At 45.8% G+C, this 23,256-nt stretch overlaps 1 protein-coding gene across 4 annotated transcripts in view; it reads left to right on the top strand.

Annotated features, from left to right (window-relative positions):
* Nucleotides 1-13,002, top strand: part of TRIM44 (tripartite motif containing 44) — a 114,105-nt gene extending 101,103 nt beyond the window's left edge. For all 4 annotated transcript variants that reach the window (XM_044929253.2, XM_044929255.2, XM_006062350.4 and 1 more), the window contains one exon: nt 8,126-13,002. Coding sequence is in view for 1 of the 4 variants with exons in the window: in XM_006062350.4 (XP_006062412.1) it covers nt 8,126-8,144 (19 nt within the window). In the remaining 3 variants the exon portion in view is untranslated. The remainder of the gene's footprint in view (nt 1-8,125) is intronic.
* Nucleotides 13,003-23,256: the final 10,254 nt, after the last annotated feature.

Genomic DNA, 23,256 nt, shown 5'->3' with positions numbered 1-23,256 from the left:
GAGATCTGAGAATAGATGGAATGCTGGCAGGCTAAGAAGCCTTCCCAGTATTCTGTTCAGGGATTTCCCTATCAAAGGGCACTGCCTGAACAGGCCTGCTGGTGCCCGTCCGTCCTCCATAGAAAAGGGCCACCACCCACACAGCCTCTGTGGAGTGTGAGAAGGGCAGCCACCTGTCAAACGATAAACAGGTTGCATGGTGCATAGAGATCAAACTTAGCACTGTGGTCAGTGTGTGAATCTGTGGCCACTGGAACCCCAAGCCTCTCTCAGAGGTGCCTACCCCAGTCTATAGGGGCAGAGGCAGCTGGGAGGGCTGAGAGACAAATCCAGTGTCTATTTCCTTCTCCTTCCATGGTCATCCTACCCTTAACTAGAAATTTTTCATCTTAAAAAAGAAGTTGCATGTACCTTCCAATTCATTACAACAACCCTTGCTGCTGCTAAGTTGCTTCAGTCGTGTCTGACTCTGTGCGACCCCATAGACGGCAGCTCACCAGGCTCCCTGCCCCTGGGATTCTCCAGGCAAGAATACTGGAGTGGGTTGCCATTTCCTTCTCCAATGCATGAAGGTGAAAAGTGAAAGTGAAGTAGCTCAGTCCTGTCCAACTCTGAGCGACCCCATGGACTGCAGCCTACTGGGCTCCTCCGCCCACGGGATTTTCCAGGCAAGAGTACTGGAGTGGGGTTCCATCGCTTTCTCCGACAACAACCCTTAGAGGCAGATAATTACCATCTCATTTTTCAGGTAAACATGGAACGTAGAGCTCTTAAATGGCTCTCTCTTACCATCTGGGTTACCAAGGGTCAGAGGATCAGGTTTCCGTCTCTCCTTTTACACTAGTGCAGTTTCACACCTGAGGGCCCTAGGATCTTCATAGGCTAGATCTACCATTTACAAGCTGTGTGCTTCAAGCAAGTCACGTAGCTGCTCTTAGCCTCAGTGTTTTCCTCTGTAGGATGGAAAAAGTCACTCTCAGGGTTTAGTGAGATTGTATATATAAATTGCTTAGCTCAGTGCCTAGAACATGAAGTCACCCATCTGCGAACAGTGGTTATTATTGAAGGAGAGAAGATTAATGGGATAAAGTATAAAGGGATCTAGAGAGAAAAGTGCCCTTCTCCCTGTTTGCTGTAATTTGCGAAGAAAGATGCAACAAGGCTGGTGCCACTTTAGACTTCAAGAACCACAAGGAATTAGATTACCGGAGCTCACTGAACTAGGGTCTGCCCTAGGTCTTGAGCAAGCACTACAGTTCATCAACCTGGCATTTGGGCCCAGCCAGAAAAAGAGGTGAAAGAACTTGAACACTCGAAGTCAGCCTTCAGCTTGAGTTGGAGAAGCATGGAGGAAGAGGGTGGTGCACAGGAAGGAAGAGAAAAAACAGTACAAGTGAGAGCTAATTAGCCCAGCAAGTGTGTAAGTCAGGAAGGAGCTTCACTTTTGTCTGGTTTGAAATTTTGTAAATTTCACTAAGGTGAAATTCACCAGATGAGGAAATGAGGTGACACAGCAAAGCCAGGACTAGAACTGTGGGGTCCTCTCATGTATTTCTCAGTCATCCCAGGATAAACTGAGGACATTTTGCTTTATATTTGTATCTCTTTTAAATTTCTATTTATATCTCTTAAAACTAATTTGTATTAGTCCTACAGTCAGTCAGTTCAGTCACTCAGTTATGTCTGGCTCTTTGCAACCCCATAGACTGCATGCAGCACACCAGGCCTCCCTGTCCATCACCAATTCCCAGAGCTTACTCAAACTCATGTCCATTGAATCAGTGATGCCATCCAACCATCTCATCCTGGGTCGTCCCTTTCTCCTCCTGCCTTCAATCTTTTCCAGCATCAGGGTCTTTTCCAGTGAGTCAGCTCTTTGCATCAGGTGGCCAAAGTATTGGAGTTTCAGCTTCAGCCATCAGTCCTTCCAATGAATATTCAGGGCTGATGTCCTTTAGGATGGCCTGGTTGGATCTCCCTGCAGTCCAAGGGACTCTGAAGAGTCTTCTCCAACACCACAGTTCAAAAGCATCAGTTCTTCAGCGCTCAGCTTTCTTTATAGTCCAACTCTCACATCCGTACAAGACTACTGGAAAGACCAGAGCCGCAGCTAATTATGAGTTCTGATTCCTTCTAGCACAGTAACCCCCTCACCTGCATCCCAGGCTGTTGGGACTGGTGTGTTGGGAGACAGGCTGGCAGCTCTCGTCTGGCTGGTGCAGGAGTGTTTCTGATCTGGGTGTTTGGCCCGTCCGCCAGCTGGGCTGAGCAGGCGCCCACTGCACGTGAGCCACTGCAGCCTTAGATGGTGCATGGAGACTTCCCCTCAGCTCCTCATACAGTACCTGTGTGGCTTCGTTTGTGAAGAACCCCACATCCATCGTGTGGAATCCCAGCTGAGTCTAGCTTTCCTCTCTTGTTGATACCTCTTAATTTCTCCATCTTCATGAGTGAAAAATCCTTTCACAGCAATAATAATAAATAGCCAAGGACTCGGCAGTGTAAGTGATGCCAAATCGAATTAAGTTGTATTATATTCTCAGGAAAAGAAAGTAACTTGTGAGATCAGAGTACTTACCCACCTCATTTATTAACTTCCTCGTATAAGCGTCCATCTCTGGGGACGGAAGCTGAAAACCTGAGCTGCCTTTCTATATGGACTATCTAAAAGCTTGTCAGGCAGGGAAACACTCTTCCATCATAATCACTTTATCAGCGGGTGTTGAGGGGCTCAATAGGATGGGGGCTTGTGGCCTGCTTCTAACAATGCCTTCAGTTTCACAGGCACAACAAGACCGAAGGGACTGTTCTCAGGGAGGTGCACCCCGCTGGCAGAGCAGACACAGCGGTCTGCTGGGGGGGCTGCTTAGTCGCCTTCTGTCACCTGGACCCCTACCCCCAGCAGGTGTTCAATGTCAAATCACTCACCCAGTCACGATGTAGAAATTCTCCGCTCCTTTAGCTATTCTTTTTGTTCTTACACCCCCAAAAATAATTTAGAAAAAAATCATGTGTCTTCTTGCCCATTTTAACTCCTAAAATTATACATCAAATTTATATAGTTGAAAAGGATGTGATTTCTGACATAGTGTGTTGCTTTATATACATTTTTGTCAAAACTTTGACACTACAGATACAGCTTTTTAAATTTATAGGCAAGATCCACTGTATAATCTCATGGGCAAAGATGATTTATATGGTCAAACCATCCAGCCAAATCAGTTTTGCTTTCTGTCAGATCCAAGTCTGGTGGTTTGTTTTTTTTTTTTTTCAATTAAAATGAACATAATAGTACACATTTCATGACAAGCGTCTGACTTCTGAATGTGAATTCTTAGATCCATGGATAGACAGATAAAGGCACACAGCTTTGCCAGGAGTTTACTACCCAGATGAAATAAGGGATTATATCCTTCACTATTTCTTACCCTGCTCTTATAGAAGCAAGGCTTTCTAAAATTGTCCTATGGTGAGATTCAGTAGGATGAGGGATATGCATTTCTTTTCTGAGGTGGAGGTAAGGTGATTGTAAAAAGTGAGAGTGACTGAAGACAGAACCTGTAGATTACAAGCATGTTCTGGGAGAGGTCGGTTTTAAGAAAGAGTATGTATGGAAGGTACAGATCTGGACATTAATTTCCTTTGAATTAGCCGTGACCAGATAACCTCCTGGGAGATCACTAGGCACCACAGAGGCGTGTGTACCCTAGTCTCAAAACCTCCACCTTTGGATACACCAGCACGCTCTAACTAGGTCAGTCTGTGACTGAGGCCAGTGAACTGGATTCACAGTGTCTGTCCTCACCAGTGTTTTTCAGGGACTGACTTTTCTAGAGATCTGTCAAATAGAACCTGGAGGAGGGCCTGGCAACCCACTCCCGTCTTGCCTGGAGAATCCCCGTGGACAGAGGAGCCTGGCGGACTACAGTCCATGGAGTCACAAAGAGTCAGACACGACTGAGTCAAGCAGAAGGGTCGGAAGCAGGGAGCTCAGCCCTTCTTTCTATTCAGTATCCATAGGTCTGTCTCTGGTTAGACTGTTGCACTCCAGAACTTTAAGGATTTTTTAAGGACATTTGGGGACAGGAGCACACATGCTCTGCAGTGTAGCATCTCAGATGCTAGAAGAGCAGTGTGGAAGGAAAGTTAGGCAGGTACTGCTTCTGGAGCAGAAAGGCAGGGTGAAGATGGGAAGCCGGCATTGTGTTTATACTGCATAAAATGCAGAACTCTCACGGTAACCCCGTAAGATACACAGCATTACCTCGAGGAAACTGAGACCCAGAGAGGTTGATCGGCTCACCCCAAGTCCCACAGCCCGTTAGTGCCAGAGTGAGTGGGATTTTGAATCTAGTTTAGTTTGGTGACTTCAAAGCCATTATATAGCACTGTTTCTCTCATGGTTAGTATCTACTACAGAATGGGCTATCTAATACCCTTAGTTTATTCTCAAAACAGCAGTAACTAAACAAACACTTTAAAGATTTCTGAGTATCCCTCCAATTATAAATCCAGTGTGAGGGGTAGAGGATGATAAGTGGCTAAGATAGAAGACAATGTTTCTTCCCTTGGAGAAAGTAAAGGCTCCTACAGACTAAGATAAAATCCTGTGAACACAGATCAGCTCATATACAGAGTAAAGAAGGAGCATTCAAATGATATCTCACACCAGTTATACTGTGTGACCCTCCAGGAGAGATCAAGGTGAACAGAGCTCTGTGCTATAGATTCAGTTATATTTTTTTCTTTGTTGTTGTTGTATAAAAGCCAGGTTACTAATTGTGAAAAAGAAGATGTTTTATTTGAAGATGCTATTCTGGACAAAAATATTTCTCTCCTTCTACCCCCCATCTCTCTCTCTCTCTCTCTTCCCCCTCATCCCTCCCCTCCCCATACCCTCCCTCACCTACTGGACTGTAAAGTCCATGAGGGCCACCACTGTGATTTCATCTTACTCATTGTTGTGCCTCGTGCCATGACTAATACAGAGTATACAGTGAAATTAACCAGTCATGTGGACTTCCCTGGTGGCTCAGTGGTGAAAAATCTGCCCGCCAATTCAGGAGACTTGGGTTCAATCCCTGGATCAGGAAAATCCTCTGGAAAAGGGCATGGCAACCCACTCCAGTATTCTTGCCTGGGAGATCCCATGGAAAGAGGAGGCTGAAACGCTACAGTCCATGGGGTCACAAAAGAGTTGGTGCCAGAATCCCAAGGTCTTATGCTTTTAAACTGTGATGTGAGTGTGGTCATTCAGGCCCCATAACAGATCTCTTTCAGGATAATGAGAAAAGAGTTATCTGTCAGGGCTTCTGATCTTTTCCCCAAGTCAACTCCGCATGTCTTATAGTAAGGGACCTGGCCACTTGAAAGGAACTTAAACTTATTTATAATTTCATTATACTTTAGTTTTGGGAGGTTGTTGACCCCTTTTTGAGTATAATGAAAATTATGGCCTCTCTCCAACAAGGAACACACAGACAAACTCTTGTATACAATTTCAGTAGGTTCATGAACCCTCTGAACTATGTATCTCAAGTTAAGAATGCTAAAAAGTGAGCCGCAGTTTAAGCAAAGGGCACACGCTGATGCTAGACCTCTCAGATTTGAAGGAAAATGGACAAAAGAACATTGAGCTTGCTTTGGATATAATTCCAGAGGGGAGACTATGGCGCCAGTTCCAACTGTGCCTTGATTCTGCCAAGGCGCTCTCATGAAAGACCCTTTGTTCCCTTTGGGACGGATGCCACCAAACACTGCCCCTTAATGACAAGTTCACTGACCGGCCCCTCCAAGCGTGCACCCTTCCCCCCAAGACTGGACAACAGGCAGAGAGAGGGAATAGAATAGGCTAGTGGAATAGGGCGGAGTTTGGACAGTGAAGGCTGCTGGGTTGGATCTTTAGGCTCCTAGAGTACACTTGCCTTAATTGCAGGTTCCGTGTCTTAAAATGCTTTCGCCCTCAGCAGCAGTTCCACAGGTTGGTTGTCAAGGGTACTTTTCCCTTACAGTCTTTCCCAAGTGGATGCAAAACAGCCCTGATTTTATATAGACATAGATAATCCGTTGTGAGGTTAAAAAAACAAATTTCTAGGTCATAGCTGGGAGCTAAGGCACCCCAGGCCTTTCTTCTTCCTAACTCCTGTCTTGACAAGAGGAAGGAGATTTTCCCTCCCTTCCAAGTATCCTAGCCTGACTCTGTGAGACTTTCTTCAGCCAAAACTAATCCCTAAGTTTCAAGGACACAGATCTTATCTGTGGCTGAGGATTTTACATCTCTCAGAGCTTCACTTTCCTCATTTGCCAAATGGGGAACATAATGATATTAATAGTAGTCCCTGCATCCTAGGATTGTTGTGAGGAGTAATAGTAAGAATGGGCGAGGAGCGCTTAGCTTGGTGCCCCAGCACACTTGATCAAGCTGACTCTTATTATTTTCAGGATGTTGCTGTTGTCAGTCACTGAGTCGTGTCTGACTCTCATGACCCCATGAACTGCTGCACACCAGGCTTCCCAGTCTTTCACTATTTCCCGGAGTTTGCTCAGAGTCATGTCCATTGAGACGATGATGCCATCCAACCCTTTCATACTCTGTCGCTCCCTTCTCCTCTTGCCCTCAATCTTTCCCAGCATCAGGATCTTTTCCAGTGGGTCAGCTCTTCACATCCAGTGGCCAAAGTATTAAAGCTTCAGCTTCAGCATCAGTTCTTCCACTTCTCCCAGTATTCAAGGTTGATTTCCTTTAGGATTGACTAGTTTGATCTCCTGCTGTCCAAGGGACTGTCAAGAGTCTTCTCCAGCACCCCAGTTCAAACACATCAATTCGTCGGTGCTCAGCCTTCTTTATTTTCAGGATAGTGACCCCTAGAAGTGGTGGAGGAGGATAAACCAGACAAGTTTGCTACTTTTTACTGACCCTGCCTTTTTCTTATGCTAGTATCTATATCAAGAGTGTTCTCTCCAAGGACCAAGCCAGCAAGGCTCTAACCCTGAGCAGCTGAGCTTCTAGCTGTGCTTCTAAGACTCACAACTCATTTTTTGGCCCCTGACATACCACCAACACCCAAGATGCCCTGATCAAGGCAGCTTTGAATGACTGTTCCTTTCAGCACCTTCCTTCCCTCCCTTCCTGTTTTTATTTCTCACTCCCTTTTAGAAACAGCTATTTATTGAACACTTCTGTATGCGTAGCACAGTACTAGTGCCAGATAAACAGTCGTCGATAAAATAGCACTGCTCCTCTTTTTATGCCCTAGCGGGGGTAGAGGGAAGCGTAAATAGCAAACAAGTGATTTATAGGACGTGATAAGGGCTATGAAAGAAATAAGATGGAGATGGACAGTGACCAAGGAGGCTGACTGAGATAGAGGAGCTTCTCTGAGGCGGTGACACGTGAATCCAGTGACTGCCTGTGGCATGAATTGAAACCTTGGTTTTATTCCAAGTGAGAAGTGCCACTGGCTATACAGAAAGACAGCTTCTCTTTGCTTTTCTCTTCTAACGACAGGTGGCTTTAAGGTTTGTGTGTGTGCTCAGTCGTGTCCGACTCTTTGTGACCCCACGACTGTAGCCCGCCAGGCTCCTCTGTCCATGGGATTATCCAACCAAGAACACAGGAGTGGGTTCCCATTTCCTCCTCCAGGGGATCTTCCCAGCCAAGGGATTGAACCTGCGTCTCCTGGGTTTCCTACATTGGCAGGCAGATTCTTTATCACTGAGCCACCTAGGAAGCCCAGGCTTTTAAGGCTTAGGGGAAGTCAGACTCCCAATTTTTACCAGCTATTTATTTTGTCAAGTTAAAAAAAATACTATGACAAATCACTTGTTCCTTTAAATAGTTATTCACCTATTGTGTACCAGGCACAGGGATTTTACCTGTATTATCTTATTTATTCCTCCAGTAACCTGAGAAAGTAGGTTTCATTATCATCATCTCTGTAGTCAAATAAAGAAATCAGAACATGGGGAGGTGCAGAAGCATGCCGCTGGTCACAGTGCCCGCAGTGGTAGGGTGAGGGCTGGAATCCAGGGGGTTCGGGCAGCAGAGCCTATGCCTGCTGTCAGTAGCCAGGCGGGCCTCCCGTCTTGTGACGTCTCAACTCACTGGTTCTCCTTTCCTTTGTAGTGGCGCCGATGAAGACTAGGGCGCATGAAGGCCCGCCCTCCCCGGTGCAACACCCCCCTTCCCCTTGCGTGTATGTGAAGGCGTGTGTGCAGCGGCTTCTGACCCCGGTGGAGGCTGCCCGGCAAGCAACGTGGTTCCGCCAGATGCGTCCCCAGGCCCGCAGCAGGCACAGAGCTCTCCAAGGAGTGGCCAGCTTTACTGTTACTGACCGTGCTTCCCATTCTCTTGTCGTGGTAGGAAAAGGAAAAGTGCCCCCATGCTCCACCAGGAGCAATTACAGGGTCCTCAGGTCATTCCCCCAACAGCTGCTTTGAACTTCCTCAGGAAAGCCAGTCCCTGTAACAGTGTATACCCAAACAGTATCACTTCATTAAGAAGGAGCTGAAATCATCTTGAAGGGCAGTCAGGATTTGTTTCCCTCTGTGCTAATGACCCCCCACTTTATTCATATCGAAGCATGGAATAAATGAGGGGGAAAGTAGGGCTGAATCAACCCATGTAATTAGTCTCTACAAGTCCAATTATACATCTGTGAAAATGTGGTTTCATGAAATAAGACGGATGGCTTGAAAACCGACAGAGTTAAAAGTTAGAAATATATAAAGATATTTTTCGTACGTGAGGTTATCCTGGACTTCAGATTCATAATTCAATCCTGTGGAAATGAAAAAAAAAAAAAGATTGAAGAGGTAGAAAGGAAATGACTTTAAAAAAAAAAAAAAAAAGAGGGGAGACCAAAAAGATCTGATTAAAAGTTGAAATAGAAATAAATATTTCTGAACTCAAATTGCCTAGGTTTCCAAAATAGTCAGTAAAGGATCTGATGGAACCTGAATTATTTGAGTGGATTCTGAGGTTTTATGGGTCTCGCCACATCATGAAAGTCTGGAATGTGTGTCACAAATGGGAATTTGCACTGTAGGTTTTGCTCCTCTTCCCCTAGCTTAGCCTGATTTGGCTTCAGTGCAGAGTGGGGAGGATACTTGGCCCTCTGGTGTGTGAATTGAGCTCCACCCCCTGGCAGACAGACCTTCCTTTCACTCCAGGGGAGGACCCCTCCGGCCCGGCACTCCCCACCTCTAGATCATCTCCCACCCCCTGCCTCTCCCCTCTTACACGCTGTGAGCGGAGACTCCCCGTGGTTGGACTCTGGCCTCTCCCCACTCCCAAATCACATTTCCTTACAGCCAAGCTTTTTACTCCCAAGTAAGCAGTGATGTACTAGGGAACACAGAACTGTAAACTGAAAAGCATGCATCTTCTAGCAGCAGTTTTGACTTAACAAATGTTTTGGAGTCAGGGAATGATGTTATTTTCGGATAAAACAAACACAGTTACATTATGAAATAGAATGTTCATATACATAAACTGTAAAGATAAAACGGGAGACTTCGCAGAGGACTTTTATTTGCAAGTGGGCTGTGTGTTCCCCCTCCTCTGCCGTTAGTGGTATTTGGGTGTTCACTTCTGAGAAGTACAATTGGAACTGCACACATCCAAGAGCCTTGGGGCTTCTGCTGACTCAGGACCCAGACTCCTAGTGCTTCTGAGGCAGAACCAAAGGAGCCTGCATCGGGGGATCTTCCTCTTTTCCTGCCTGCCTGCCTGTGACCTGTACACCTGTCAACAAAGCTTTAGGGCCAACTGATGTGTGTGTGCAGAGTGGTTATGAGGTAGAAATAGTGCTTACTGTCGGAATCCTGTTTATATCACTGTTCAATCCTGTGCATGCTATGAAATGACTGTTTCTTTGACTCCAGGAAGCTACCAGGCATATACACTTCTCAGTTAAGAGTACCCCAGCTCACTAAATCATGAGGGACACTGGGGGCTGAGAGTGGTTTGGGCTGTTTTTTTTTTTTTTTTTTTCTCTTAAACTGGTGGCCAACAAATGGCTGAGACATGTTCGGTGCTTTACCTTTCTGCCCACAAAAAACTGGAGATTTTGGCATACCACTAATTATATCCCCCAGCCACATCCAATGCAACTACCTTTAAAGGAAGACCAGTGGCCATTCTCAAAAAGAGTTTAAAAAATCAGAAGATTAAGAAGACTCTAGGATTTAGAAGCTTGTGTTGTCTTTCCCAGTAATCATTGTTTAATCTCCAAGAGGCAGCCTTATCTTAGCAATGGACAGCTTATTGGCTCCTCCATAACTGATCATAGGCTGTTACTTTAAATCAGTATTTGGGAAACCCAGGCATTTATGCAATGGATATGAATGGAAATATAAAAATACATACCAGCCTGTCTCAATAAATTATTATATCTCTATAATGCTCGAGGAAAGCACTTTGGCTTTTACCTAGAAAGGATTTCAGATCTGCTTTATGGGCTCCCGCTGTCTTCAGTACCTGATAAAACTTTAACCAGGGACGCATTAAACATGGCACAGCAGCTTCTGCCCAGGCTCCTGAGTTCCTGCCGGCAGCATCTATCAACACAAGAGCTAGGATGCTTCCGGCAGTGGTACCAGCTTCCCCAAAGCTGGAGCAGGCTGCTTGGCCCTCAGCCCCAGCACGAGGAGGCCGCCCTCCTACCAGGTCAGTCGAGTTGCTCCAAATTGTGTCCTGCCTGGCTGCAGGGTTTGCAGACATCCCTATGGAGAAGTCAGCAAGGGAGACAGGTAATGACTGTCTTCAGAATGAATTGGGTCCTCACAGCAATCCCTGGATGCCTTCCAAAAATGTTGGGTATCCGAGGCTAAGAGGAGGTCTGATCTTTGATTTGGTGTCATTAAATCCAGGGCAATTCCAAAAAGTGCCTGGAGTCTCTGCTCTGACACCCCAAAAAGGGAAATGATTTTAAATATTGAGGACCCTGCACCAAGGCCCCATTTCAGATTTGTAGCTAAGAGTTATTTGTTTTGAGTTACACAGCTAGGAAGTACGGGAGCCAGGTTTTTGTACCCAGCTCTTCCTAACTCGGCTGCTGCTGCTAAGTCGCTTCAGCCATGTCCGACTCTGGGTGACCCCATAGACAGCAGCCCACCAGGCTCTGCTGTCCCTGGGATTCTCCAGGCAAGAACACTGGAGTGGGTTGCCATTTCCTTCTCCCTTCTTAACTTTTATGTATCCCTAAAACACAGAAAAAGCTGTGGGTTCCCCTGCTACAGTCTGACCATTCCACTCTAAGGATTCTTTTTCACAGTGACATTTCATGGCAGTAGTTTGGGCCCAGAAATGGCATCAGGGTAGCCTTATTCTTCCAGTTTAGCAGATACATTAAGTACATGTTGCTAACTTGAGCCTGCCCCCAGGAATGGGAGGAGGCCTTTCCTTTTTGGTGCCATCCCTCATAAATAAGGGGGAGTTGAAGCCATCTAGGCCAGTCACTGGGCTTCCCCAATGGCTCAACTGGAAAAGCACCTGCCTGCCAATGCAGGTCGATCCCTGGGAGGAAAAGATCTGGAGAAGGAAATGGCAACCCACTCTAGTATTCTTGCCTGGAGAATCCCATGGACAGAAGAGTCTGGCAGGCTACAGACCAGGCTCAAAGAGTCAGACACTACTGAGCATGCACGCAGCCCATAAATAAAGTGTTTCTAGGCCTTTAGGAGTGTGGAACTTCTCAGAAATAGTGAAAGTGAGCAGTGTTCTGCTCTCTATTTGAAAATGCCTGCTGCTGCAAAGGAAATCTTCATATTCTAGTAAACCTAGCTAGTCTGTGCCCTGTGAGGATGTGGCAATTCAAAGTCCAGTGAATATAGACGTCCCTACAAATACCTGATGTGTATATGTACACATACACGCACTCTCAGTTTAACAAGCAAGGGAACTGCAGAGCAGTCCCCTCATTATCTTACATACCACGCAGAGGTTCCTGCCAGCTCTGATCACAAGCGCCACCAGGTAATGGAGCTGTGGTGCTTGCTCAAGAGATGCTTATAGGAAGAGCAGTGCCTCGGCAAAGGTTGTCAGCTCCTAAAGCTGAGCCAAGGTGACAGCCCTGAAGGAATTTACACTCCAGCCCTACTCCAGGATGTCTAATGATATGGGAAATTTGGATACCCAGCCATTTCGGTGACCTGAGAGTCTGAACACTCCAGTCAGGCCTGAGGGCATGGCTGAAGAATTCATAACTGGTAAGAGTGGTAGGGCTTAGGGAGCTCTTTCCTCCACTTAGACAATATGCTCTTGCCCATACCTGAAATTGGCACACTCACATCATAGCTGTTTGACACATGCTTTTCCATAAGAAAATCAGTTGCATGTTTACTATGTGCCTAGCACATCTAAAATCTCCTGTTTAAAAAACAAATCAATCTCATTATGAGTGGACTCAGCCTAGCCCTGAGAAAAACAAACCAGAAAAGGGCCTACAGAGGAGACTTTAGATCTCATTAATACTGCCTTATCCAACAGTGTGTTGGAAGCCCCACTCCAGCTCATTCCAAGAGCTCTAAGGCCCGAGAACACACCAGAAACAGCAGAACAGGTGCCGGAGCCGGAAAATAAAAATGAATTAATTACAAGACTTGTGGTATACTGGTACAGAAATGCCACAGGGCCGGGTCATATCATGCTGGGCTTGGTATGACCTTGAGGGGACAGTGGATTTATACTCCATGGGAGTATTAGCGACCAGTCTTTCTACAGTGACTACATGGATGGGGAGAACCAACGAATCCATCGTCCTCTGCCTGTTTACTTGCACACTGCCACATTCCCTCCTCAGTCATCTTCCCCTTTCACCCTTTACATTAAACAAGGGAACACTCAATCTTTCAAGGGAATTATACGTTTGAGTTAATGTTGCAGTATATCATTTTCTTGCTGTAAATTATTTTGTAAGAGAGATTTACCGCTATCCCAGGATGTTTGGACTCGGTGCCCCTGTGCATTTGGAAATCAATAAACTATTCCTGGAAACACCATTTGTCTCTCAGAGTTTTGCACAAAGGACCATGCTAGGTGTAAATATCCATAGTGATCTGCACTCGTAACCGTGATCATGCCGCCGATGATGGTGTTTTGGTTATGAGAGATGGGACGCTCCTTCGCCCTGACTTCTCTGGAGTGACTTAGGAGGTCTCTGGGAGTTGCAGAAGGACAGATTGAAAATTCATAGTTATTTAAAGAGACGTTTTCTCCTCAAAGTGAAATGATCCATGCCTACATTAAATTTTCTGAGCAAAGTAGATTATAAGGTAAAGAATGCTTGGTCCTGAATGATGTTTTCAAATAATGTTAAAGCTTTACAATTTGGATTAACCCAAGGGGGTGGTCAAACTTTAATCTTTACCATATTTTCTAGGGAAAAAGAAAATGTTTTCATAGAGCAAATTACAGTTAGGCCGGCAAAATCATCTTTGGGGAATCTTAGAAGTACACATTTGATACAACTGATGAAGAGATAGAATTAAGTTATAAATGAAGCAGTTCTCATCAAGTTTGTAATACTAGGAGCCAAGGATGCATTAAAACCAAGAGGTGAAATGTGAAAACTCAAGGTAGTAGATACTGTATGAATTAGAAAGTACAAGTCCTACCTAAAGATATTAAAATTCAATTTTTAAAAACCTACCAGCAAGAGTGTCTGGAGGAGCTGCAGTTTATGAGCCCTGCTCTAAAACAATTTTTTTTAACAAATTTGTCTCCATCAGACCCCTTTAGTTAGCTGGGGGCTGTATGAACTTTGGAGAAATTGTTCCAGTAAGGGTTCTAGAGCAAGTCAGTCACCCAAGGTCACCCAGTGAGCCAGACCAGCAGACTCCCTGTCTCCTGGAGTAACCATTAGGCCCACTTCCTCCCATCTCTCATAACCTCCCCAGCTGCTGAGGACACTTCTGCGTGGTGAGATGGGGCTGCCAAGCACTGTGGTACTTGGGAGTCTCGGTGTTTTAACAAACCACAGTGTGTTTGGAGGTTTTCTTCCCTGCTTCCTGGTGCCAGCAACTCAATACCACATCCCACTGCCCCAGCCTTTTCTCATTTTATCATCTTTCCCTCTGAAAGCTACAACTCTTTATTTTGTCTCATTGATCTTTGCTTGGTCCAACTTACAGGTGGTCCCATTTCCTTCACACTCATAAAAGAGTGAAATTGCAGCTGGTTTGAACTATCTCCTGGCCTTAACAAGACACCAGAGGTGGGTACCCCCGGCCGAAAGTCAGGCTGCCGGTATTAGCAAGAAAAGAAGACGTCACAGAAAAGGAAACAAAGTCAATAACTGGCTGAGCAGAGTGTCTGTGCTAATTCCTCGTTCAATGTGACAGTCTTCAGGCTAAATCATTCATTTTGTTAAATAATAGCTACCATTTTAGTGAGCTCTTTTTCCGGACCAGGCACTGTCCTCATTGCTTTTTACATTATCTAATTCTCATCGCACTGATATTATTCTCTATTTTATTGCTCAGGCATCAGAGAGTTAAAAGCTATGCCCAAGGTCACACCCCGATAAATGAAAAGGTGGGATTTAAACCCAGATTTAGCTGACTTGGGCTTCCCTGGTGGCTCAGATGGTAACGAATCCGCCTGCAATACGGGAGACCTGGCTTCAATCCCTGGGTTAGGAAGATCCCCTGGAGGAGGGCATGGCAACCCACTCCAGCATCCTTGCCTGGAGAATCCCATGGACAGAGGAGCCTGGTGGGCTACAGTCCGTGGAGTCGCAAAGAGTCAGACATGACTGAGCCACTAAGCAGAGCATAGCAGGAATTGACATAAAACCCCAGCTCTCAATCTCTCCTCTCCTAGCTGCACTGATTCTACCTTATGCTAGTGAACAACATCACCCACGCACATCCTCCCCACAAACACATGCAGTGTGGCCTTGGGGTGAAGGGATTTGTCCTTTTAGGCCTTGTTTTATACAGTTTCTGAAATACAGAGGTACAGTGAGAGAAGGAAGGCTAAGGAGAACAGTGAAATCCTCTCTGGCCTGAAACTGCACTTCAGGAAGGAAGGAATTACTAAACTTGCTTTATCTCCTTTCTTCCAAGGCCATAAATCATTAAATCACCAGCAGAGGCAAAGCCTTGGCTTCTTGGGCTTTAGCCTTAGAATCCCCAAAGTCAGCCATCTCTGGCACCGAGTCTGTCATTTAATTAAACATCTTGAAGGCGTCTCCAACAGCTTGACATCAGGCCAGCTTCATATTCTTAGAAAGGGACTGTAAAGGGAGCTTGTTCATTTACTGAGTTGAGCCATCTTGGCCATAGCATATGATTTGCCTTACCAAAATGGTCCACAATCTTCACACCAGTTTAGGGAGTCAGTCACAACTCATTTTCCTAGGGCTCAGCTAGCTTCACCTATCCCTACTTCTTAAACAAAACCCACACAACACAAGTGGTTTGACAATGAGTAATTGAGGCAGAACTGGAAAGATCTGAAACCTTGGCTGGACCCATTTAAAAATGACTGAGAACTAAGAAGCGAGTAAAGAAGGCTTCTGATGAGTTGAAATAAATAGTATGAAGCAAACACGTAAGAGAAGGGCCATCTGTCTCCCCATAAAGCACCTACTCAGAACCTATTTATTCTTGTTTCACACATAATTGTAAATGTTTGCTGTCTGGTTTCCAAGACTACCACAGATTAAGGGCGAGAAACAGATATCTAGCGGAAACTTAAATCAAGAAGGAAACTTAAATCAAGAAGGAAAAGGAGCTGACAGCAACACAGAAGACCAAAAAAAAAAGTTTAAATAGACTGAAGAGCTCAAAAACCACTGTTTTAGGGTGGTATTTAGTGCCCAAAATAGCTCTTTACACATCTCAATTTCTAAATGCTCATATCATAGAACCATATGCTGCTGCTAAGTCCCTTTAGTCGTATCCAACTCTGTGCGACCCCATAGACGGCAGCCCACCAGGCTCCCCCATCCCTGGGATTCTCCAGGCAAGAACACTGGAGTGGGTTGCCATTTCCTTTTCCAATGCATGAAAGTGAAAAGTGAAAGTGAAATCACTCAGTCGTGTCCGACTCTAGCGACCCCATGGACTGTAGCCTACCAGGCTCCTCTGTCCATGGGATTTTCTAGGCAAAAGTACTGGAGTGGGGTGCCATTGCCTTCTCCGATAGGACAATGCTGCTGCTGCTGCTAAGTCACTTCAGTCGTGTCCGACTCTGTGTGACCCCATAGACAGCAGCCCACCAGGCTTCCCCATCCCTGGGATTCTCCAGGCAAGAACACTGGAGTGGGTTGCCATTTAATAGGACCATATAATTATACTCAAAATGATGACCCTGAAATTAATTATGCTCAGAAGAAAGCAAGAATTTCCATATCAAATTTTAGAAATATTTCTATCACAAATGGTATAAAAGAATGAAACAAATTTCCTTTTTAGGGGTTAAAGGAATAAACCTGGGACTATCCAGAACCTTTAGCTTAACAAAACAAAACATCCCCCTGCCCGAGGTTTTATTGTTCCAGGAGCCTCTTGTGATTAGAGAGTTTCTTTTCACAGCTTTGTAAGTGACTTTCATGCTACAGCGCTTTGCATATAACGGCATGAACAATGGAAGTGCCACGTTTCCAATGTGATGAGTAAAACTAATAACCAGAATACAGGTCAAATTCTGTTACAACAAACACTGCCACCGTAAAAATCACTTAAGCATCGCTGTTATCTCTAACCCCCTGTCAATTGCTCATTTATTTCAAGCAACAGTCATTACAGCAAAATTGGGGTATAATAAAAGGAAACTGGACCCTCTCCACAAGTTGAGTATAACACAATTTAACCTGTAGTAACACAGTCTCCCTTGTATTTCTCCAGTTCTTTGCTGCAAGAAGAATAAACCTCATAAAACCAGCCTGGGAAGCTGGTATTTAGTAGTTGTTGCTAGGAAAAGAAAGAATTCAGAAGCAAAGAACACATGGAGCTGTGTGGCAAACTCTCATCAGGGAATTTGGTCTCCAGGGCCACTTTTGACCTTAATCCACGTCAGAGCCACCCACCACAGAGTCGCTTGCTTCTAATAGTGATGTAATGCATATATTAAGCCCTGGAATGGAAACATGATTCATTTCCCATGGGTCATTGAGCACTTTGTGGCAACTCAGCCCTCATCTGATGACCCTAAGATAAAAGAAATTTATAAGCATGGGACTGGAACTATCCCTTCTTCCAAGATGCACTGATTTCAACACTGCATGATTGTAAAAGCACATGCCATGTTGATTATAGATAGAAATGATCTAAGTTAATCAACTGCATTCCACCTAGTTATATGGGCAAGGATTTTCCCCTGCCTATCTAATTTTTGCTTGTAGTAATGATGAGTTTTGTCATTTGCTACTGTTTTTTTTTTCTACTTTCTTTTCTTTCATGCATTCTTTCTTTTACTTAAGTACTTTTTATGACTACATGGCAACTAGTATTCTGTAACACCCTTAGCAGCTGCTGCTGCTGCTGCTAAGTCGCTTCAGTCGTGTCCAACTCTGTGCGACCCCAGAGACGGCAGCCCACCAGGCTCCCCCATCCCTGGGATTCTCCAGGCAAGAACACTGGAGTGGGTTGCCATTTCCTTCTCCAATGCATGAAAGTGAAAAGTGAAAGTGAAGTCGCTCAGTCGTGTCTGACTCTTAGCGACCCCATGGACTGCAGCCTACCAGGCTCCTCCGTCCATGGGATTTTCCAGGCAAGAGTACTGGAGTGGGGTGCCATTGCCTTCTCCAACACCCTTAGCAGCAGAAGGGATTAAATCGCAGCTCATGTCTGAACAATACAGTCAGCAATAGGAAAAGGAGAGGGGAGGGAGAGGGAAATTGTCCACCTTTTCCTGATGATAATGCCTGGCTCAGACCCAGATTCACATCATACTCTGAAGAAGTTCATAAATTCTGGGCACTGCTGAGTCTGAGGAGGCAGGCAGTTTCCCTGCATACCTCAGGGTGAGATGAATGGTCTGTTGAAGTCATGCCATTACAGGATACGTTCACCGCTGCCTGCTCTCTCTCCCCAAGCCAGAGAGTAGTTCAACATTTACATGTCCCAGGCCAGGAGTTCAGGTTATGAGGAGCTTGAATGCTTGGCTCTTGAAAACACGGAGTCCAGGTGTAGTCCTCTGGCTTAAGGGTGGCTGTTTTCTGCCTCGCCATTTGTATTAGGACATCTGGAAACTGCAGGTGTTAATTGGAAGGAACTTTTCTGTCTTTGGTTTCTCTCCACACGTCCAGGCTTCTAGGACCTTTTGACCCAGTTGTATGACTATCCCAGTGTCACACTGAGCCTGTTCCAAGTGGGAAGAACCATGACAGACAAGTAAGATTGCTCCTGGGTTTGGTGGGGGGGCCAGGGGTGATGGTGGTGGTGGTGAGAGTTAGCGTGGTGACTGTGGGTGGAGATGATGGTAAAGAAATCACTGATAACAATAAAAATGGGTATTTTTCCTCAGCACTTAAACCACTTTCCCATTTGCTAACAGGTGGGTGTGATCTATTTTCCCCAAACTCCTTTTTTCCCTCTGGCCTGTCTGGCCTGAGATACTGGCCTGTCTGATCAAAAAAGGGTATTCCTTCTGAGGCCATACCTAGCCCACTTATGTCCAAACTATACTTGCCTGTTGATTTACTCAAAGCTAGGTTGCCTTTTAAGCCTCTCTCCCTGCCTCTGGCATGAGGACAAGACATGTGGAGGAAGAATTAGGTCACCTGGGGGTCGACTCTTGCATCTGGTTAAGTGTGTAGAGAAGCCAAGATTTCTAGAAGCGTCTGGTCTTTTGCCGTTTCTGAGATGGTGAGAAAATCCATCTGGAGTGTTTATGCCCTTCCTGATAGCCAGGCAATGGGCTTTCTTTCATATTGTGCTCCAGAAGCCAGTCTCCGCCCTCAGAAGAGACAATTTTATGATGACTTACTTCCCAGTAATCACTGGAATGGTCTCACGAGGTCGTGCATGACTGTGGCGTTTCTTCGGGCCTGGCACGCCATCGGATGGCAGACCTGCAGAACACATGAGAGGCTGGCCTGGCTCACGGGGCAGGCAGAGTGAGCCAGAGTTCAGGCTCTCTCTGCCTTTCATCCTCCCGCCCTCCTTCCTCTGCCCCTCCGCCTCCTCTTCCGGCCTCCCCATCTGGAAACTATGAGCCTCATGGATTCCAGGCACCAATTCTCAGATTTCAGATGTTTGGGAAATTTCTTTGCTTGGGTCATTCTTCAAGAGTAAGAGAATTCAATTTGGGAGGAAAAACAGCTGAGACCCTTCCACAGAAGAGAAAATGAATAAGGTGGGGTACGTATCCATCCCCTCGCCACTCCAAACCCCCACACAATGTCTGATTTCAGAAGAAATATTGAAATCCCCTCCTGGGAGGGGACAGAATGGAAAAAATAAAGTCTGGACTCATAAAAGCATATTTTTCTCCCTCCTGGGGTATAAACAACACTGGCATTAGATAATAGGATGTAATTGATTTTGTGTGTGGCATCTGTTGAGGAAGAGGAGGGTCTCTGGAGGGTGGACCTAAGAGTGACAGAATGAAGTGAAAAGTAAAATGTAGCCTAAACTGTTAGGGAGAAACTATAACATTAAGAGCCACTTAACCCCAGTGTTAGAGCTCCAGGACAAAGAACACTGTGTGGTCCTCTGTCCTCAGGAAATGGAATGAGCTTCCTCCTGAGACTTACTTTTAGAAGCAGACAGACTGGGTTCTAGTACTGGCCCTGTCCTTAAGTCTGAGGAATTAAATCAGCAGCTGGATCCACCCATGGGGCTTAGTCTCCGACACACGGGAGGGGCTTAATAAGTGGCAGCTCACCACTGTGTATTGTGATGACCATCCCTCGTCAAAGTGGAGCCCCCCCCCTCCGGGGCTGTGGATGGAGCCTGTCCTCATCTTCCCCACACTGGCTTGTCTCATCAGCCTCTGGCTCCCCTGACGCTACTTTCGCAGCCCTCTCTACACACCTGCCCAACTACACTTTCACATCTGTATTTCTTTAAAGTTTGTATTGTTTGTTCACCATTGTACTACTGATTGCCTGACACAAAATAGATGTTCAAAAATATTTGTGGACTGACATCTTGATAGCATTCGTATCCGTAGTTACTCCAGATATTACATCTTGATGCAGAAAACTGGGCAACACCTTTCGCGACATCTACCCCAGCATGAGTGCCCAGTGCGCATGGTGGCATCAAAAAGGACCTTCCTTCAGAAGAGGGACAAGAGTTAGGAAACCTAAGGGCCATCCCTGCTCTGCCACTGACAAGCTATGCAGCACGTGGCAGGTCAGCTTCCCTCTCTCAATACTCGTAAAATGAGAGCTCGAGTCAGCTGGACTGGAGGATCTCTCTGTCTCTCTGGCTCTAACATTGTAAGGTCTTAACAAAGCTGCAAATGACAGCGGGAATGGAAAGATGCTTCCTCTGAGAATCCCAGCCCTTCTTCCTGTGTGTGTGTGTGTGTACGTGTCCATGCAGATGTGTGAGCATGGGGTGGGGAGGAGCACCCGAACTGGGGCTGCCCAGGAGAATTAGACTCATGTAGACTTCATGAGAGTGACATTTGCCCAAATACTTTGAGCGTAATATCCCAGTTACCCCCAGGTTCCTATGTTGAAATCTTAACCCCCAGTGTAATGGTGTTACTCCTTTATGGAGTAATTAGGTCATGAGTGTGAGCTCTCATGTGAGTGTTCAAGAAGTCAGCATTCTGCAGCCCACTAGAGGGCCCTCACCAGGACCTGGCTGGGACCTCAGACTTCAGCCTGCTGAGCTGTGAGAAATGAAGGAATTCCTTTTGAAGAGCCATCCAGTTCATGGTGCGGTGTTACTGCAGGCCGAGCAGACTGACACCAGATGTGCATAAGCCATGGCAAACTGCAGTGGTTGAGTAGACAGGCGAGCGGAAGAGTGGGCTAGACGACGCTGAGCGGGTTTCTTTCTTGTGGGACCTCCCAAACCTTTTCATACATTCAGTTGCACTGTGGAACCTCAAGAAAGAGTAGGCTATTCTTTTAAGGCATTCCCTCTAACAATTTTAGGAAGCACTGATTTAGGGCTGAGCCCAGCTGACCTCATTTAACTGGTGAAAAAATTGAGGCCTAAAGAGATAAAATGATTTGCCTAAGGTCATACGGCTGTTGGGAAACCTAAGCTTCTGCCTTGCTTTAGCCACTCTCTCCCAGAACAGAAAGTCTCTTTATTGGCCCAAGAGTCCACATTAGAACATTCTAGGGGACACCCCAAGAGTCCTTCTTTGATACTGAAGAGAAGCACTGCATAGGCTGGGGTTCTTACTCTCAGTCCAGAGCAGACATTAGCATTGAGCCTTCTGCAAGCTTTCTTGTCAGAGTGGCACCAGCTGGAACCAAGCTATGGTTCTCTCTAGCTCTCTCTACATATTCATAGCTCTCTCTCTCTCCCTCCCCCACATGTGAGCTCTCTTTTCCAGGCTGCGTTCTGGGGTTACTGTTGGGACAAGTAAAAGCTGCACCAGCCACTAAATTGAGACCCCTACCGTAACAGTACAGCAAGCATCAGGGCGAAGGTGCTCAGTAAGCCTTGTAGATAGGTCAGCCCTTTTGTTCCCAGCTTAACAGTTACATCCATTTCCAGCACTAGGAAATTAAGGTCACTAAAGAAAGGCATTTGTGTTTGGCCTCTAACAGAGTTGACTATGGACCATTCTCAAACGCCTTCCTTGGTGCTTTAGCCTTGAACCTTCAAATGCACTTGTGGGGGCATCAGTGTGGCAGGCAGCAGCACAGGAATGGGAGATGTCAGTGAACGTGTGTGTGAGTTTGTGTGTGTGTGTGCGTGTGTGTGTGTGTGTGCATGCATGCAACACTGGAGGAAAATGTGGGCACACTGGGAAGAATGCACACTTGGCACCCCTCCAAACTGCCATTCTTCAAGGGTGAGGTCAACATTTACTTGAGGAAAGGGTGGCAGGCACCTTTCTCTGAGTGTGGTGCACAGGCAGTCGAGGCAGTTCCCACTTGCATTCCACACACTCACAGAGACAAAAGCCCTGACTCCCCTTTTTAGAAAAGACCATCTGTTGTTATTCCAAATTATTCTTTTGGGGTCTCGTCCCACCCACTTCCAAATGGCTGTTAGAGCATCCCTTGCAGTTCCACACAAGTATCTCCCTGAACGGACTTCTTGAAAGTATGGTTCTCTACCTTATTACAATTTTAGTGACACTTTGACACCAGCGCTCACCCCTAACCGACTGGACATGAGTACACGTGTGTGTGTTGTCAGGCTGATGGTTTAGTGATGACGCTGTTCCTTAGATAGATAGAAAGCATGCGGGACACTCCCCATGTGGTCACAGGCTGTCTCCTAATAGGGTTCATGCCCTTCCAAGTAAGGAAGAGACACAGGGTGGTGTTTTCTTAGGCAATTATTAGATCCAGTGGAATGTAACGAGAGCACTGCTCAACAATAAGGAATAAATATCCCCACTTGCTGGAGCAGCTGTCTTTCCTCTGCCTCCTCCTTCTCACCCCTTTCCTTAGCTGCTTCTGACCCTTTCTCTCCCGGGGACAAAGGTACATCACCAGAGGAGCTCATGGACACAAACATGCCTGGAAAACGCAATTGCCTGAGTGGTCCCCAATTCCAATTATGATGTTGCACATCTTTCAAGGATTTCGTTCCTAGGAATGCACATCACCTATGGCCTTGAACCAGATTTACCACCATCTCATTTCAGGGACTGTTAGCCTGATAGAACAGAACAACAAGACAGCCAGGTAACAGGGGGAAAAAATCACTTCAATTGTTTTGCAGAGATTAATGAAACAACTACTCAGGTCAATTGGATTATGCATTTAAAAAAAGAGGTTTTGTAGGCACAGCTGGAATGAAATCCTCGTGTGACCTTGAGCTTAGGGGTCCTTGTACTAACACCAAACCCAAAGATTTGCTAATGAAGACTCAAGATGCTGACACATCCAATAATATGCTTCCAGTTGGATTCCTTTCCCTGCTGTGGTGGCCAAGTTCACTCTACCTTTTACCCAAACTCTCTCTTTCTAAAATAAAGACAGGTTCTTTTTTGAGTGAAATAATAGATCGGAATGCCTGGGCTGGGTCTCACATTTATAAGTCACTTTAAACAAGTAACTTACAGATCTTGTGCCTCTATTTCCTCACCTCTAAAATGGGGGTAATAATAGAACCTACCTTTCTGGGTTGACGAGATGACCAATAAGAATACGCATG

Source organism: Bubalus bubalis, chromosome 16 (assembly GCF_019923935.1).
Source record: "Bubalus bubalis isolate 160015118507 breed Murrah chromosome 16, NDDB_SH_1, whole genome shotgun sequence".
In the NCBI taxonomy this organism is placed as follows: domain Eukaryota; kingdom Metazoa; phylum Chordata; class Mammalia; order Artiodactyla; family Bovidae; genus Bubalus; species Bubalus bubalis.
This window is presented reverse-complemented; position numbering and strand designations above follow the sequence as displayed.